Here is a 15,809-nt window from a genome sequence, read left to right as displayed (position 1 = left end):
GTGAACTACCTACTGAAGGCTTAACATCCAGCCATCTCCAGCCCTGGGATTCGATTTAGTTTAGCTGGCAGTCTTTAAAAAGGCTATAGTTAAGGAATAATCTGGAAAGAAAAAAATGCTTTTGGTATTTAGCCTCTCAGATTGTTGTGGAGACAGCTAATAATGAAAAAGTGCATGACCTCAGAAAGCCCGGCAAGTCACTGTCAGGGATAATGTCCTGTCTTGTGCATTACATTCTTCAACTTTGAGTCAGTTTGACTGTTGCAGGTAACACAATTACCACACCACCACTAGGGCTGCTGTAGCCTTTTACAGGTGGACAATAGGCCATCACAAAGGACAACCTTCCCCCTACTACACAGGCCCAGTGTGCCAAGGCTGACCTTTCCTTTTTCTTGCAGTGTCTGAACTGATTAGCTTCGCTCTGTGGCAGATATGCCACCCCACTGTCTAAAGTCAGCCTGATAACAACTTGAGCCAACTCCTCCACTCTGACACAACAGTTGAGATGCAGCATGGACGGCTGGTGGGCTGATAACGGTTCCCATCTTCATATTCTAACCGTCCTTGAACTCACTTGCTCTTTGAGGGCCGTAGATAGCTCCTATCTACAGATGTGTTAATTGAGCTTTTTCAGAATGAAGTCAGCATATTCAAGTAGTCTGGGGGGCTCGCTGGCAAACCAGACGAAAGCCAGAGCCTTGGGAAATCACATGATTGTAGCTGACCTTCATCTAATGGTCTTGGGACAACACAAAACTGCGGTGAATAAGCTTTGCCTGCAGTGACAGAAAAAAAAAATCCCACAGTATTTTAAATTACCCTCAGAAATATCCAGCAGCCATTGCATGTGGTGCATAAATTTATTTCAACATATATTAACATTTTGTATATTCCTTTTTAAATTTTGTTAAAGACACAGTACATACAGTATTTACATGAGCTTCTACGATTTTTCAACAAAAAAACAAAAAACAGGCTAAGACGAAGGCTACTCTCTCTAGAGCTAAAATAAAACTCGATAGATTTTGACACCTCATCATTAAACTTGACAATTCCTGTCATAACAGTCCATGAGAAACAACAGTACACATTAGAACAATAGATAGCAGTTTGATGATGCTAATGGCTCTGATTTAAAACAAAGCAGCAGCTGCTCACGTCTGAAATTCGCCCCAGTTTACGCACCGTAATGCCGTGTTGAACTTTGCAATACACCTTACTCGGTGTTATGCTGTATTAAGTTAGACTACTACTTTACATTTCCTAATGCACACTGAAGGTCAGTCTAATCCCTGTCTTTTTCTTTTATGTAGATCCCACATAGAGTAAACAACAAGTTCTAAGGCAGAGCTAATTCACATTTCACTACCATCTACTCTAGGATTACCCTTTGATTAATTTTTTGAGGCAGCCAACATCTCAGTATACAGTACATCCTTCTGAGAGGCCTTGATATGGTCAACTCTACAGAACCACAAGTAAAGATGGAAAGAGACAAAGAAACTGATAGGGAACATCATCAGCTTTGATTATTTGCTGGAGGAAAATGTGTCATTCAGTACAATAAGTTAAGTCAGTGGTTCCCAACCCTGTTTCATATGACGTGACCCTATAGCCTCTGAAAAACACTTCAAATCCATAGCTTTCAAAATCAGTCCGCTTTTATATTTAAAGGTATTCACCTGAAATAACTGAAACTGGACAACTTTAGCTTGCTGTACGCTCAGCTAGTCAGTTAGATATTTTGGCCATCCATTACTACTATCGTCGTACTTTAATCCTACATTTCAGTACATTCATTTGCTACTTGTTTACTACTTTTAGCAAAATGATTTAAATTCTATTATCTACCAGTTTCACAAATTATCCATTATGTTTAGGTAACAATTTTGTTGCTACTTTTAGCTAACAGATTCAACTGTGAATTATACTTTCATCATGCTATTCCAGTTGATACTCAGTGCTGTTATCGAACAATATAACTGCTAGGAACAATTTTAGCATTGACAGTTTAAAAAATTGGCACAGCTTCTAAAAGCCTGCATTTTATCGGAACGCCAGCAGGTGGCACTAGCCGTGGCTGCAAAAAGACTACCAGTCGTGTAGAAGTCTATTTACCTGATGAGTTTAGGGACTCCATCATTTACTTTGGTTTATGCTGAACAAAAAATTAAGTCTGTTTTGTAAATCTTCCTCATACTATGTTTCAAAATGAAGATTAAGTTTGGCGTGAAACCAAAAACTCATTAGCTAGCAACCTGGCAATCACAAGTCGCATCTGTTACTTTGCAACCAAGATGACAGCAGCTCAACTCGAGGCTTCAAAAAGGACTTCAGCAACCAGGAGTTGATGTAGCAATAACCACATCCATCATACACAGTTTTTAGTAATTTTTTTTAGAAGGTACTTTTTTGTTGTAATCTTGCTAGCTGCTGTATTCATTAGCTAACTGATAAATTGTTATCCAATATACTTGGCAAAATATTTTTGTCTTTTTTTTAGTTCTCTTAACTAATAATTCATCCATTAGCTATTTAAGCTATCTATTTTAATCATTTACTTTTCTATTTTTAGCTTATCTGGCCCAAGAACCACTGAGCTTATGTAATCCCCCAGGCCCTCCATAATTAACCAAAATTACTACTCCTCTTAAAGTATTGGTCAGGTTATAGTTAAACTTGTACACTGATGTGTTTTAACCCAAATTGTGCTCAAGACTAAATTAACAATTGTTGTTTGACATTCACTTATCCAGTTTAATAGGAATTGCGACTCCTCCTAGAGTATTGGCCAGATTTTGTCCAGGATACGATTAATTGTGAGCCTCCTTGACTTTTCAGATTATTTTAATTCATAGTGTGTGAAACACAACCAGCAGATTAATTTAATGCATGATTTGTGATGGGTCATGGGCCGGATGAGCTACTATATCAGTGATAATCTGGTGATAATTTATACATTCTGTTTGGTTGCCATTTACTTCTCAGTCCTCTTCAGCTTCTTCACCTAATATTTCTATGTACCCTGTGACTACCGCAGAAGTAGCCAGGGTTCATGAACTCAAGGTTGGGACTCACTGAGCTAAATCATTGTCATGAGGAGCTGTGGATGAGCAATTTATATTCTCTTTTCTTTTTTGTTCACTGGAGCTCAATTAGTCTTCGAGAAGCGGGCAGAAGCTATTAAACCTGAGGAGCGCTGGTACCGACAGTACAGGGACAGAGGTGGTGAGCTGTCACAAGAGGAGTCGTTACATGAGACGAGAACACATTCGCACAAAGCTGAGGTGGACACACACACCTGACTGACATAAGAGTGAAGCAGTTCAAGCAGAGAGAAAAAAAAGGTAATTAGCACGCAGTGAAGCGTAGAACACACTGCTCCGGTTAGATGCATTCCTAATAAGCAGTATCTCGATGGAAGCTGAAGCCGGGGCTCTGCTCCGGTCGGGAACAATCAACAGCTCGCTCATTGTTAATGGCTGAGACTTAGGTCATCCTTCCAGACAATGTTTAAGTAAGCAGAGGGGCTGCGGCGACATATACCGAGTAACAATTGCAAGGTGTCGACCTGCACAGGGGCTCTCGTTAGCCTTAACTGATCAAATTAAGACAGTCTGCTGCTGCAATTGACAAACAGGAAGCATAATGATTTTTTTTTTACGCAGGGAATGTGTGTTGCCCGTGATTAGGCTGGGGTGAAAGAATAAATTAATTTGTGTGTCTGGCCAGGGTGAAGACCCAGTCAAATTAAAACCCAAAACAGTCAAAGAAAAAAAACAAAAAAGGGACCAGCAGCTGCTACGATGATATAGAAAGTGATATTTCTACATAGCACATCTATTTTTTTTAATGATAGACTCTACACTCTGTCATGTTTTGATGCTACATATGATGCACTGACCCCGACAGTAACCGTAAAACCCTTTCCTGTTGTAGAAAATTAGTACAGCTACATCATTGAACTACCTGATATTACGGTGCGCTCCTATCAAATTATGTACAATATCGACTTTTTCTCCAAGAGTTCATTTACAAAAAAATCTTGTGCTTTTTTTCCTGTTGTTATATTCATCCAAAACACACATACACGTCCAAAAACGCACACGGCTGGTAGAAAAGAAACAATAAAAAGCCTTTTCTCCTCCTCGCCTCTTGTGTTCGCCACCATTTTCACTCAGAAAATGCACAATCCCTGCATTCAGTTGCGTTTAATTGGAAATGAATCTCACTGAGAGCAGTTCAAGATGTGGCAGATGTGTCTTCCAGCCACTCAAAGGATTCTCGTTAATAATAAAACAGGAAGTGACCCACTGAAGTGTCCTGAGCTGATGCCTTTTCGCTGAGAGTCTGCCTCTCAGTCTAGACACCTACATGAAAAGATGCTTCATACAGACTGCTACATTTTTTTTTTTTTTTCATTTTTATCTTTGTAAAACTTTATCTTGGAAACATCTATGAGTTTTATGTACTGGAAGTTTGCAGGAAGTCCGAGAAATGGCAGTTGAATGTAATTGCGTAGATTGCCTTCTGATAACAAGCTTCCGTCTGAAAAGGTCGCCTGTTCAGAAGAATTTGGGGGATCTCCTGGACATAAATAAACACTAAAGTAAAGAGACACGGAGTAGATCTAAATATAATATCATAAGCACCACCACAGTGTATGGGCAGGAGAACACAAATGTTAGGGTGGCAATAATGAGCTGCCTTGAGGAGTGACAACAGACTCTTAAACACGGCTTCTCAGCTTGGGAAGCAGTCTTTGGTCACAAATCAAAAGCTGAATAGTATTGAATGTCAGTGATAAGCTGTCCCAGTGTGCATCACTGACTGATGATGTCCATTTCCACTGCTTGGGATTGGATCCTGAGCTTCTCTTTCATGTCTAAATTCTCCTTTTTCACTGGGCTCTCTGTGCTAGTTATTAACACTTCTTCACAGCTTGTTATTACTGTGAAAAGCCCTCTAGTCTCCAGTGCTAGCGCTAGTGTGATCACACACAGATTTCTATGGCCGTCGCCATCACCATCTGGCTTTTGTTCTTGTCTCTTCCCGGAGACTGGTGCTGTCCGGACTCCTCTCTGGGAGACAACGGGTCGGAGAGGACGCTCCTTTTGAGGGGAGCCGGGCGCAGGCAGGATGTTCCCGGAGGCGTGGAAGGCTCGGGGTGTCTGTGGGAGGAACGCGAAGAAGTGGACGTCGAAGAGGTGCAGCTGCCGGTGCACACTCCAGAGCTTGACCTCTCACCTCTCTTGGCTCGGCAAGACGCTCTGCGCCTGAGCTCGCTGACCAGCTCGTACTTGACAAAACAGAAGACATCCTTGACGCCGCAGCGTTTTTCCGGCTCAGCAGCGAGCAGCCTCTGAAACATGCGCAGAGCATCGTCGGTGAAGCGGCGCCACTGAGACGGGTAAGTTCCCACGGGACATCCCGCTTTCTGCCAGCGTCGGAACTCCTCGTAGAAGGCGTCGGCGGGCATAGCTGCCTCCCAGGGGAAGTTGCCCGTCAGCATACAGAACACCAGCACGCCAAACGCCCACACATCCAGGCTGGTGGTCACCAAAAAACCCTCTGACCGGTTAGCGCGGCAAACCTCCGGAGCCGTGTAGGGGATGGTGCCACTCACCCGTTTCACACGGCAGCCCACACGTCGGGTCATGCCAAAGTCAGCCAGCTTGATGCGGCGGCACTCGCGGTCAAACAGGAGCACGTTCTCGGGTTTGACGTCGCGGTGCACCAGGTTTTTACTGTGCATAAAGTCCAGGGCCAACCCCAGCTGCTGCATGCAGCGTTTGACCATTTCTTCTGGAAGACCCACCTAAGAGACACATACAGAAAAGAAAATCAGGCAACGTTGAGTAATACAATCTGACGGGTACATTACATGGAGGAGGTGAGAGGTGACACAGAGGAAAGAGCCTTATGGTGAGAATACAGTACCAATAAAACATCGATGTTATATAAAGAAAAACTGAAACACGCAGAACCTCAGTTCTAAGTCCCAGTCCAGCCATTTTTAATGAGTCTTCAGAAGAACCTTGAAGTCGAGCATTCCCTGCACATCAGCCGGAAAAGCACTAAAGGAAAGTGAAACGCTTTGCACAGAGAGGAAACCGGGACAAAGACGAGGCTCCAACCCCAAGAGAGCTTGTTAAAACTGCCGTGACTGAACATCGTGACTGATTGGAGCAGCTCAGGCTGACTGTGAGGCCGGTGATTGGTGGAAGGATGAATGATGGCGTTACCTGTGGGGGTATGATGTCGAAAAGGTCCCCGGCGGGGGCATACTCTTGTCCAAACACGTAGCTGTCCTCCGTTTCAAAAAGCACGTCCAGGACTTTGATGATAAAAGGACTGCAGCTAAGTGAGCCTGTTAGGCTGTATTCCCGCAGGAAACTTTTCAGCTTTGTCTTGTTCTTGGTAACAAACTTCAGGGCCATTTTGGTGCCTAAGAAAATAAATGGAAAAAACAAAATCACACATTAACACAGAGAGCACACAAACACAGTTAAGCTCTGGTGTACTAAACCTGTGTCTCACATAAGTACTGCCAACATTCTGCTGTCCAACCATGTCCATGTGTTACCCAAAAAGCACTTAATGTGAATTTGGAAATGTTTCCCGATACTCTCGGGGACTAGAAAGATTTCTGACTACTCAACCCTTTCTTTGTGACAGCTGCTGTGTTCATTCATCATTCACGCAAACGGTGCACGGTGAATGAAACTCACCTCCGTCACACACATAACCAGCTGTTCACAATCACAGCTGGAGGATCTCGTTAATGCTCGCACAGCTCGATAAATCTCCGACACATTGTCATTCTGCTCCACGCCGCTTTAAACACTCCCTTATACTGCGCTTATACTGAGCCAACTCTCTAATCTTGGGTTTCTTACAACAAAAGATTAAAACCTAAACCTGAGAAATCCTCAACCAACCCTTCTAACTCTGCCGAAATTAATTCCCAGCAAAGTCCTCGAGACTTTGCGGCGTGCTGATCAGCCTTAAGTGGTTATGCTCAACTGTGAGGCCCGCTGGCACACTGTGGATGCTGAGATTATAACAATCTGCTATCCTAAATTTCAATTTTTACGCTTGATTAGTTTGGAGACGGGAATGGCGACTGAAAGAGCTTTTGCACCAACTCACCCTGCGTCCTGTGCACCACCAGGTCCACCTTCCCGTAGGTGCCCTTCCCCAGCTCGCGGATGTGCTCGTACTGTTTGGCTACGTCTGCGGCTGATAGAGAGGTGATGGCCAGGGCCTGCATATCCTCCACGGGCACCCCTCCGCAGTAGCCCATTTTTGACGTAGGGGAGCCTCCGCCGCTGCCCACCCGCCCCGGTCCAGACGGAGAAAGAGACAGGCTCGCCTTGACGCTGTGGGGCAGACTGATGGGAGAGGAGAAATCCGATTAGAATCAGATTACTATGATGATGCTTAGCACTTTATACATGTGCTATACTGCACGTGTTTATCCTTCTTGAGTGTCACATCCATGCATTACCCATCTAGACGGCCCATCCCAAGGGATGGTTAAATCAGGAACGCCTTAATGGACCTTAATTTCCATACAATCAATGCAGGGAAGGGATCTACAGGGGGAAAACTTTCAGTAAATGTATCGTACTTCCTGCTGTCTCTCTGGATCACTCTGTCCAGCTATCAAATGTGGCTGTACTCAGACAGCACTTACTGGCAGACAGCAATGGGAAAATCAATAACAACAGGTAGAAGGGAAAGGAAACATATGGAGAGGGCTGACAGCTTTAAGGTGTAAACATGCTGGTAAGACATGCATGCCTATCTGAGACGGCTCTGAACTGATCGTCGTCCGTATAAGTAATTAGCTTCGCCTCGACAACACATCTTACTTTTGCGCCACAGTCGCCCTGAGCATTTCTGTCAAACTGCTCAAAGTGAGGAATAAATGACTGCAACGGCAAAGTTTTGGCCACTTTTCAAAAGCGCTAAGTTTGAAATGGGTCAATGCGATCCTGTGAGAGTTAAAAAAAATATAGGCGGTTTAATTGAGTGTTCAGACACACATCGCTGGTAACAAATTAAATATCAGGGATGAGTGGATGCACACGTATTGGTTACAAGGTTTGAGCGAATCAAAGGAAAGTGAAAGAAAACCGAAGCTATCAAATAAAGTACACAAAATTGAGCTTTTGGTGAAATGAAGCAGAACACCCTAATGATCCCATCCATTGTCTCAGTCTCTGTTCAGCCCCCTCCTCCCGACACACACAATCAAATTTAATCATCCAATCATGCACAGTGAGCACACACGCACACAAACACTAGTAGGAACCAAATCAGCACAAACAATTTTTGCTGATGGCCTTTTTCATCCGTCATTCAAAGCCAGCTGCCTTGCTCTTTGTTCTTTTTTCCCCTGGAGCCTGGTTTCTCAGCGCCGCTGCTTTAAAACCAGGCTCAGAAGAGCATCAACTCTGTGTTTCCATTAACATTTTGGTACACTTTTGGTGAGAAACAAAAAAAAAAGACTCTGACTTATTGCACAGTACTAGATGTTCAGCTGATGAAAATATGGCATGGGGTATATTTTCGAGGCATTTGGTTGGTGCTGCTCTTGTGGGTAGAATGTGATAAATATAGCTATTAGACAGTGAAACCTAAAATAAGATGCAGCCATTTGCAGCTTTGTGTTCTTGGCTCAACACCCTTTCTCAAAAGAAGAAGAAGAAAAAAAAAAACAAGACTGCAAATAGAACGAGTGCCCTGTGTATCCCATGTACTGTGCAGATAACACTTGTTTCTTGATTTTATCATAACCGTGGAGATGGTTATATAAGAAGCTATGAATATTGTAGCCATCTCGTGCTGAGCGTCCTCGCCGCATGTAGCCTTCAGCGAGTCGAGGCGATGACTTCCAGATCAGAGTGCAGTCCAGGTTTGGTGATACACAACACAGAACATTTCCTCTGACCGCCCACCCCGCGTGGCCCCCACAGCCCTCGATCGGGGCTTGTTTACCGGCACCTTCCAGTCAGCTCCACAGGCCGAATGTGGAGCATTTCAGCATGGATCCATAATCGCGTTACTCAGCAGCTCCCACAAAGACATCTTCCCCCATCCTGCATTTCCCTTTGCAGTAGTGAATTAAGAGGCCTAAAAATGCGACGGTGGATGGTTGGAAGATGCCCCCCAACTGCACCCTGCAGAGATGTTGTAAATGTGAACAACAGGAAAAAGGCAGTGCAGTGAAGCCGGAGGTGGAGGTGAGGTGTGGGGATGAGGCTGTGTGTTTTTTTCCGTGTGAGTGTTTGCACGCGAGTGTCTGGGAGGGGAGGCAGGTGTATCAGTCCCACAGTGACACTCTATTAAAGGCTCTTTGTGTTCCTACCTCTGAGAGGGAGCAGCTGTCAGCCTCAGCACGACTCAGCATTTGTGCCCGACCTACTGATCTGCCCCGCCGCCCTCTGCTCCCTCCTCGTCCTCTCAGGCGGCCACAGACAAGGTAACGCGCACATGCTCCACATACAGATGAAGATTGGGCTCGAGACGAATTTGCATATCTGGGGATTTTTGGAGCCAGTCTTATTCATTTCAATCAAAATAAAACAGCTCCCTAGATTGGCTGCTTCTTCTCATATTTGTGTTTCCGTTTTGTGAGAGGCCTAAAAACAACTGCAAAAAACTAATGATTTTTTTTTATGTATAAGAAAGAAACAATCTGTTTTCCAGATTTATTCTTATTCTGTTTGGGAGATATTCCACTGTAACAAGCTGTTTCCCCTTCTTACTGTTTTACTTCATTATCACCACAGCGATGGACTGACATTTCGTGTTTCCTCATCCAAGATTAAAAAGGGAGCTGTTCACCTTTTGTTCTAGCTGGAGACAAACATAGTTGAACCCTGTGACAGATGCTCCTAGCTTTTTCTTCCACTGTCAAATGCTCAGAGGGTGTAGCCCTAAAAGCCAGGGTTGGCACTGTTAGTCCATCTGTAGGCCCACTGCATCAGATTAGACTGAAGTCTCTCCTGTGTGCAATAATAGTGTACGGAGAATAAATCCTACTGGGGTGATCCTTTGATTTTAGCTTTTAGCTCTCATATAGTACCTTCAGCAGGTCTTAAATCTTACCAGTCATCCCAAAGGAAGTGCAGCCAGCTAACATTACAGCTCAGCTAAGGTGTCACACACAGGTAGATGCAGGCATTTTTTTTTTCTTGGAGTATCCAAGTCGCAGCTCCTGACATTGATAAACACTGCTGGAGACCTTTTCAAATATATTTTTATGGCACTTTGAGCACCATCACGCAAGCAGGAAAGCAGACATCTCTACTCAGACGGAGTGACAAATTTCATATTAGGTTAAATCCCTGCAAAACTGAACTCCATCCTCTGCCTGCGTTTGTGTTTAGTGTCACCGTGCAAACAGGGTATGCCAGCAGGTCAACAGGGCAAACGTTTTGTTGGCGTTGATCTGAGCATTTCAGCGTTTGCTTCTTCAAGTGCAGCTTCACAGAGATGTCTGGAGACTCTTAACGGAGCGATTTGTCCTCCAAAGATAAACTGTAATAATGTCAACAATTCATTACCATAAGAAATCAGAGCTCGGAAGCAGACAAATCCTATCTATCACATTAACATGGGGCTCATTAGGGAGAATTATTGTGTATTCAGTGAGCTACTGGATCTCCTGGTGTGATGAGTGTGAACGGCACAGCTGCAATGAACTGTGGCCTGACTTTGATCAGGACATGAAGACTTTATGAAGGTAAGATTCAGATATAAATAGATATAAATAAACATCATAGATTATATATAATAATAATAATAATATTTTTTAAGATGAAAATGTATTAATCAATCTCCAATTAATATGTTAATGTGCATAAAGCGTATATATTATGGAGAGCGGAAACAAATCCAGCAGCTTTACACACACACACACACACGCACACACACACACAGAGTTTGTGCTTTTAAGTCCGTCCCTGCTTCCTCCCTCCTCTCCTTCATCTCTTTTGTCTATTGCTGAAAATGTAAACAAGGGGCTAATGAAAGAAAGAAATAGATTGCAGAGCCTGCCTCGCAGCTTTACCTCTCTGTGTTACTAATGGACTAGTTGCTTGGCTCTCGGCAGAAGAGTCATTATGGGTGAGGACTGATCTCTTGTGTCCAATTTACTGTCAAAATGCCCAACGTGCCTCGCCTCTGGGTCAAAGTGAAACCAGCAAGTGAACCGCGACGTGACTGATGCGGTTTCTCCTGCTGTCTGTCTCGGAAAAAAAAGCAACTGCACGCAGCGAACAACATGTACAGTATCTGTTGGTCTGTGTGTCTGCATTTCCTTCCTTCTTGTCTCGCTATAGGTGGGCAGAATAAAAACACTGATCATTCAATCTAAACTAAATGGCTTCCTCCTGACAGCCACTTGCAGGGAGGACACTCTGTTCTTTGCCCAGACTTTTAAAAAAAAGAAGCTGAATCTCCTTCGTCAGCAAAACAAAACTTCATGCCCAGTGAGTTGGTGGGTTTAGTGCCTCCGTCCTGCTGTGCTGTGATAGGTGAACCAGTATCCACAGACTGCAGACGCTCACTTTGACAAATCACCTGCTCTCAGCCCTGCACAGCTGCCCATATGGACGAACCCCTGCTGGGACCGAGCCTGCCGTAACCTGCTCCTGGCTTGCCTCGCTTTTGCCCTCTTTCCCCCATCATCCCTCCCTCCCTCTGCTGTATGTCACACAGCCTGGAACAAAAGCTGCCTCCTGCTGGAAAGACCAAAGACTCTGTATAGGATAACCCAAGGTTAAACCTTCCCTAACAAGGACTGAGAGCGGTGGTTAGCTGTGAGGGGTGACACTGCAAAGGACATGTCATTCAAAGACGACAACCAAGGCCTATCTGTGACATAAAAGGGCAAAAAATATGAAAAAAACAACCTTAAGAATAGCAGCTATCATTATTGTAGTTTACGATTAAGGCCTGAGGTATAAGAACTTGTAAACATCTGATTATAAACGCCAATCAAAAATCAACGTCACCCTCGGTGTGATGTCTGTCAGCGGTGCAATAAGCTGCCTATGGGAGAAGCTGTAAGCTACCCTCACTCTCTTACAGCCTCACAATCCAGTAACCTAAAGTGATGAGAATGAGAGAGAGAAAGATGGTGTGGAAATCCAGTGAGAGAACTGAAGCATTGCCTCCTCAGTAACCACACAGCTCGTGTCCCTGTGATGTCACAGAGATGGGGGAATGTGACTTTAATATGAGCTCGGTAAAATGGGGTTTAAACGGGGGTGTAGCTAAATGATGTAACAGCTCCGTTAAGGAGGATGTTGCTTTTTTTTCTCCCCCAACCCTGAAAAAAACAACCTCTACTTCAAGGCAAGCTAACAGTATATGGTGCTTTGTTATCTTGCACAAACACAATAGCCTCTAAGCACAGTTACTAATGCTGATTGCTCAGGCTGCATTCACTAACTCTGCTTTATCTCTCTCTAAATACATCGGTGACAGATTATTCGTTTAAATCTGAAGCTGAAGACAAGAACAGACACAATTCAAGAATTGACTGACCAGTTACTAGAATAACGCCATATTAACGCAAACTGAAAAAAGGCCTTAAATAACAGAGTCTATACAGTGTTATTCGCACAGGACGAAGAAGGAAAAGAAGCCAACAGAGAAAACACAAGCACATGTGTCACAATATGTACACTAATTGGGTGTCATTAGATGTTCTAGGATGTAATCTGCATGTAATTGTTTTGTTTGTGTATTTTTTTATACCCAGCAGGGGCCAGACATCTGAGCAAGGGGAGTAAAGAGCTTCATGTCTTCTATGCATTTTAATTGACAATCCATTTGCATTCTTTGTGTCCTCTGGGCAGCCATGTTTTACCGTGACAGCCACTGCACAGGCAAACCGTGACTGCTTAAATGGGATCTTTTGATAAAGAGATCTAAATCGGGCAAAACTTTGTTAAAGACGGCGTATTAGTCACGTGCACGTGGGTGTCAATGGGCGGAGATGGGTTTAGTTGGAGCTGGAGCTGGTTATTGCCCATTATAGCCTACTGTAGCTATCTGTGGAAGCTGGAGAAGTTCTGCAGGGTTTGTTTGGAACATTTTGGGTGACTTCACGCTGCTTTTTCTGTCATAAACAGTTAAGAATTTCAGCTGAAAGCGTAGAGCCCAACTTTAAGATCACATCATCTCTGGGGTGTTTTGTTTTCACACCGTTCAGGTCAATAATGTGCGTCTCCTACTTCACCAGAAAAAATGTAATAAATCTGCCAAAGCAGAAAGAAATCTCAGCCACTGCAGCTCCTTTATATACAACCGTTGGCTGCTGTTGTGTTTCAGTTAGAGTCCATTACCAGCCTCCAGCTTGTGGGATTTTCAAGTCAGCTTCTCATTTAAATGCATTAGACAGCATTAGGGATGAGATATCACCTGTCTGCTCTGGACAAAGTCTGAAAGGGCCATTAAAGACCAGGATGCCCTCACATCCACAGTGCGGACTGAATAACAAAAACAAGGGGGGGGGGGGGGGGGGGGGGTGATATATGCAAGTATCACAAATAATGTGGATGAAAACACAGATCGGGTCGTTTCTCAACCATTAATACCAGTTAGAATGACTCATAGCCTGGTGGTGGGGAAAAGATAAAGCTGCTGTGCTGTATAATAAGTGCTGACACCGGGATATTTTTATGTGCTCCTGTATTATTCATGCATGGATATGTTGTGAGTGGGTCAAAGTTGAAAGTCGCTCAGGGTGGGGAGCACCAGATTTTAATTGCAAGAGCGTTTTATTACATTTAAAGTATCGCAAATAAAAATTGGGACACTAAAAGGAAAAATAAAGATTTTCTACTTCAGCTGTTTCTTTCCTTCCTCTCTCATTTGCAGTGTCATGCATCATGCAGGCTGACCCGGTTTCAGGCACCTCGGGGTGCATGTAAGGTGTTACTCACTCACCTGCTGGCGACCTGTCTCTCTCCTCCATGGTCCTGCATCCGCTCGGCGAGCAGAGCCTCTGCGCTCTGCTCTGCTCAGCGCCGATCCGTTTGATCCGGTTCTCCTCGTTGTTATCGATCACTCAGAAGCGCCACAGAGTTCTTAAAAAACAACAACAACAAAAAACACCTTAAAGCCTTCGCAGTTTCACAGCGGGCAGCCTGCTGGCCAAAATAAGACGCCTTTGCCCCCCTGTTTTCTGGAGATGCTCTTCAGTTTGAGACTTTCTTTGGAGGCGGATGGAATCAAAGCAGCATCTGATGCTCAGTGCTGAGATGGGGACACATGCTGGGATCCCTCCTCTGTGCGCCCACCATCTGAACCTGCCGTGCAGCGGGAGGATGAGGACGAGGAGAAGGATGAGGAGGGTGCGTGTTTATCTTTCGCTCCTCCAGCGGTCCGCATGACCCAGTTCAGCACCACACACACATACACACTCAGAGGCGAACCCATTCATTCGCATCCACGCAGGAACCTCAGCGCAGCTCCGCTCTGCACGCACGGACGCGTTTGCGTGCTTCCTGCGCTCCTCTCTGAACTCAGTCCAGCGGCCCCGCTGTCACTGACGGCCGGTCAGTCCGTACTGTCCGTCGCTCTAGAGTTGGACAGTGGGTGTAGGGGAGAGGAGGGGAGGGGGGTGTCTCAGATGTTTCTCCTTTGCAGGTCCTACCAGTCAGTTTCTTCATTGTTCGCCGTCTCCACCCCTCCGGCAAACTAATACGCTCACGTGTCCTAGGTCCTAGCGCCGGACGCGCCCACCCAACGAGCCTAAAATGACTCCAGGGGCTTCTTTAACTTTTGATTCATGCTTTGAACGAGCAGGCTTCTCCACTCTTGCGTAATTCAACAGCTTATGGCCCTAATTGCGTGTACTTCACACGGTGACTTTGCCAACTGTCCTTATTAGGTAACAGCGAGGCAAGACTTTCGATTAATTCACTGCCCGGCAGCTCCCCCTTTACTGTACATGTTAATCAACAGGCCTCCCGCCACACTTGTTTGCCAACCACAACAGATTGGACTGAGGAAAACGCCGTGATGTAATGGGAATGACTTTAATGCATCATCAGGGAAGAGCAGACATAGCTGGGTTTGTTTGGAGAATGCAATGCTTTCACACGTTTATGATTTTTTAGTGACATCCACGATTGATCCATGGGGTTTAATAAGATGTTGGTCCACCTTTGGCTTTCCACAAGGTTTAGGAGTGTGTTTATTGGAACTTTTGACCACTCTTCCACAAATGCATTTGTGAGGTCAGGCACTGATCTTGGATGCGAAGGCCTGCCTCACAGTCTCCACTCCGATTCACCCCAAAGGTGTTCTCTCAGGTTTAGGTCAGGACTCTCAAGTCAAGTTCTTCCAAACCAAATTAGCTCATCCATGTCTTTGTGGACCTTGCTTTGGGCACTGGTGCGTAGTCATGTTGGAATATGAAGGGGCCATCGGCAAACTGTTCCCGCAAAGTTGGGAGCTTGAAATTGTCCAAAAGTTCTTGATATGCGGAGGCCTTAAGAGTTCCTTTCGCTGGAATGAAGGGGCCGAGCCCAACCTCTAAAAAACAACCCGACACCAAACTTTACACATGCCACAATGCAGTCAGAAAACTGCCATTCTATTGGCAACTGCCAAACCTAGACTCATCCATCGGATTGGCAGACAGGAAAGTGTTATTCATCACTCCATAGAACACATCGTCACTGCTCCAGAGTCCAGTGGTCATGTACTTTGCCACACTTCAACCAACACTTTGCATTGGTGATGTAAGGTTTTCATGCAGCTGCTTGGCCATGGAA

At 44.7% G+C, this 15,809-nt stretch overlaps 1 protein-coding gene across 1 annotated transcript; it reads right to left on the bottom strand.

The window, feature by feature from the left end:
- Positions 1–849: 849 nt before the first annotated feature.
- On the bottom strand, positions 850–14,791 carry sbk1 (SH3 domain binding kinase 1). The gene is made up of 4 exons (XM_084937937.1): positions 13,975–14,791; positions 7,156–7,397; positions 6,249–6,451; positions 850–5,821 (listed from the first exon to the last, which is right to left on the bottom strand). The coding sequence occupies exons 1-4, from the start codon at positions 14,010–14,012 to the stop codon at positions 4,997–4,999; spliced, it is 1,308 nt and encodes a 435-aa protein (XP_084794063.1). The 5' UTR covers positions 14,013–14,791; the 3' UTR covers positions 850–4,996.
- Between the last annotated feature and the right edge of the window lie 1,018 nt (positions 14,792–15,809).

The sequence above is a fragment of the Perissodus microlepis genome, chromosome 8 (genome assembly GCF_051167445.1).
Source record: "Perissodus microlepis isolate ML-2025 ecotype Zambia chromosome 8, ASM5116744v1, whole genome shotgun sequence".
NCBI lineage: Eukaryota > Metazoa > Chordata > Actinopteri > Cichliformes > Cichlidae > Perissodus > Perissodus microlepis.
Note: the sequence above shows the minus strand (reverse complement) of the source record. Positions and strands in the feature narration are given on the sequence as shown.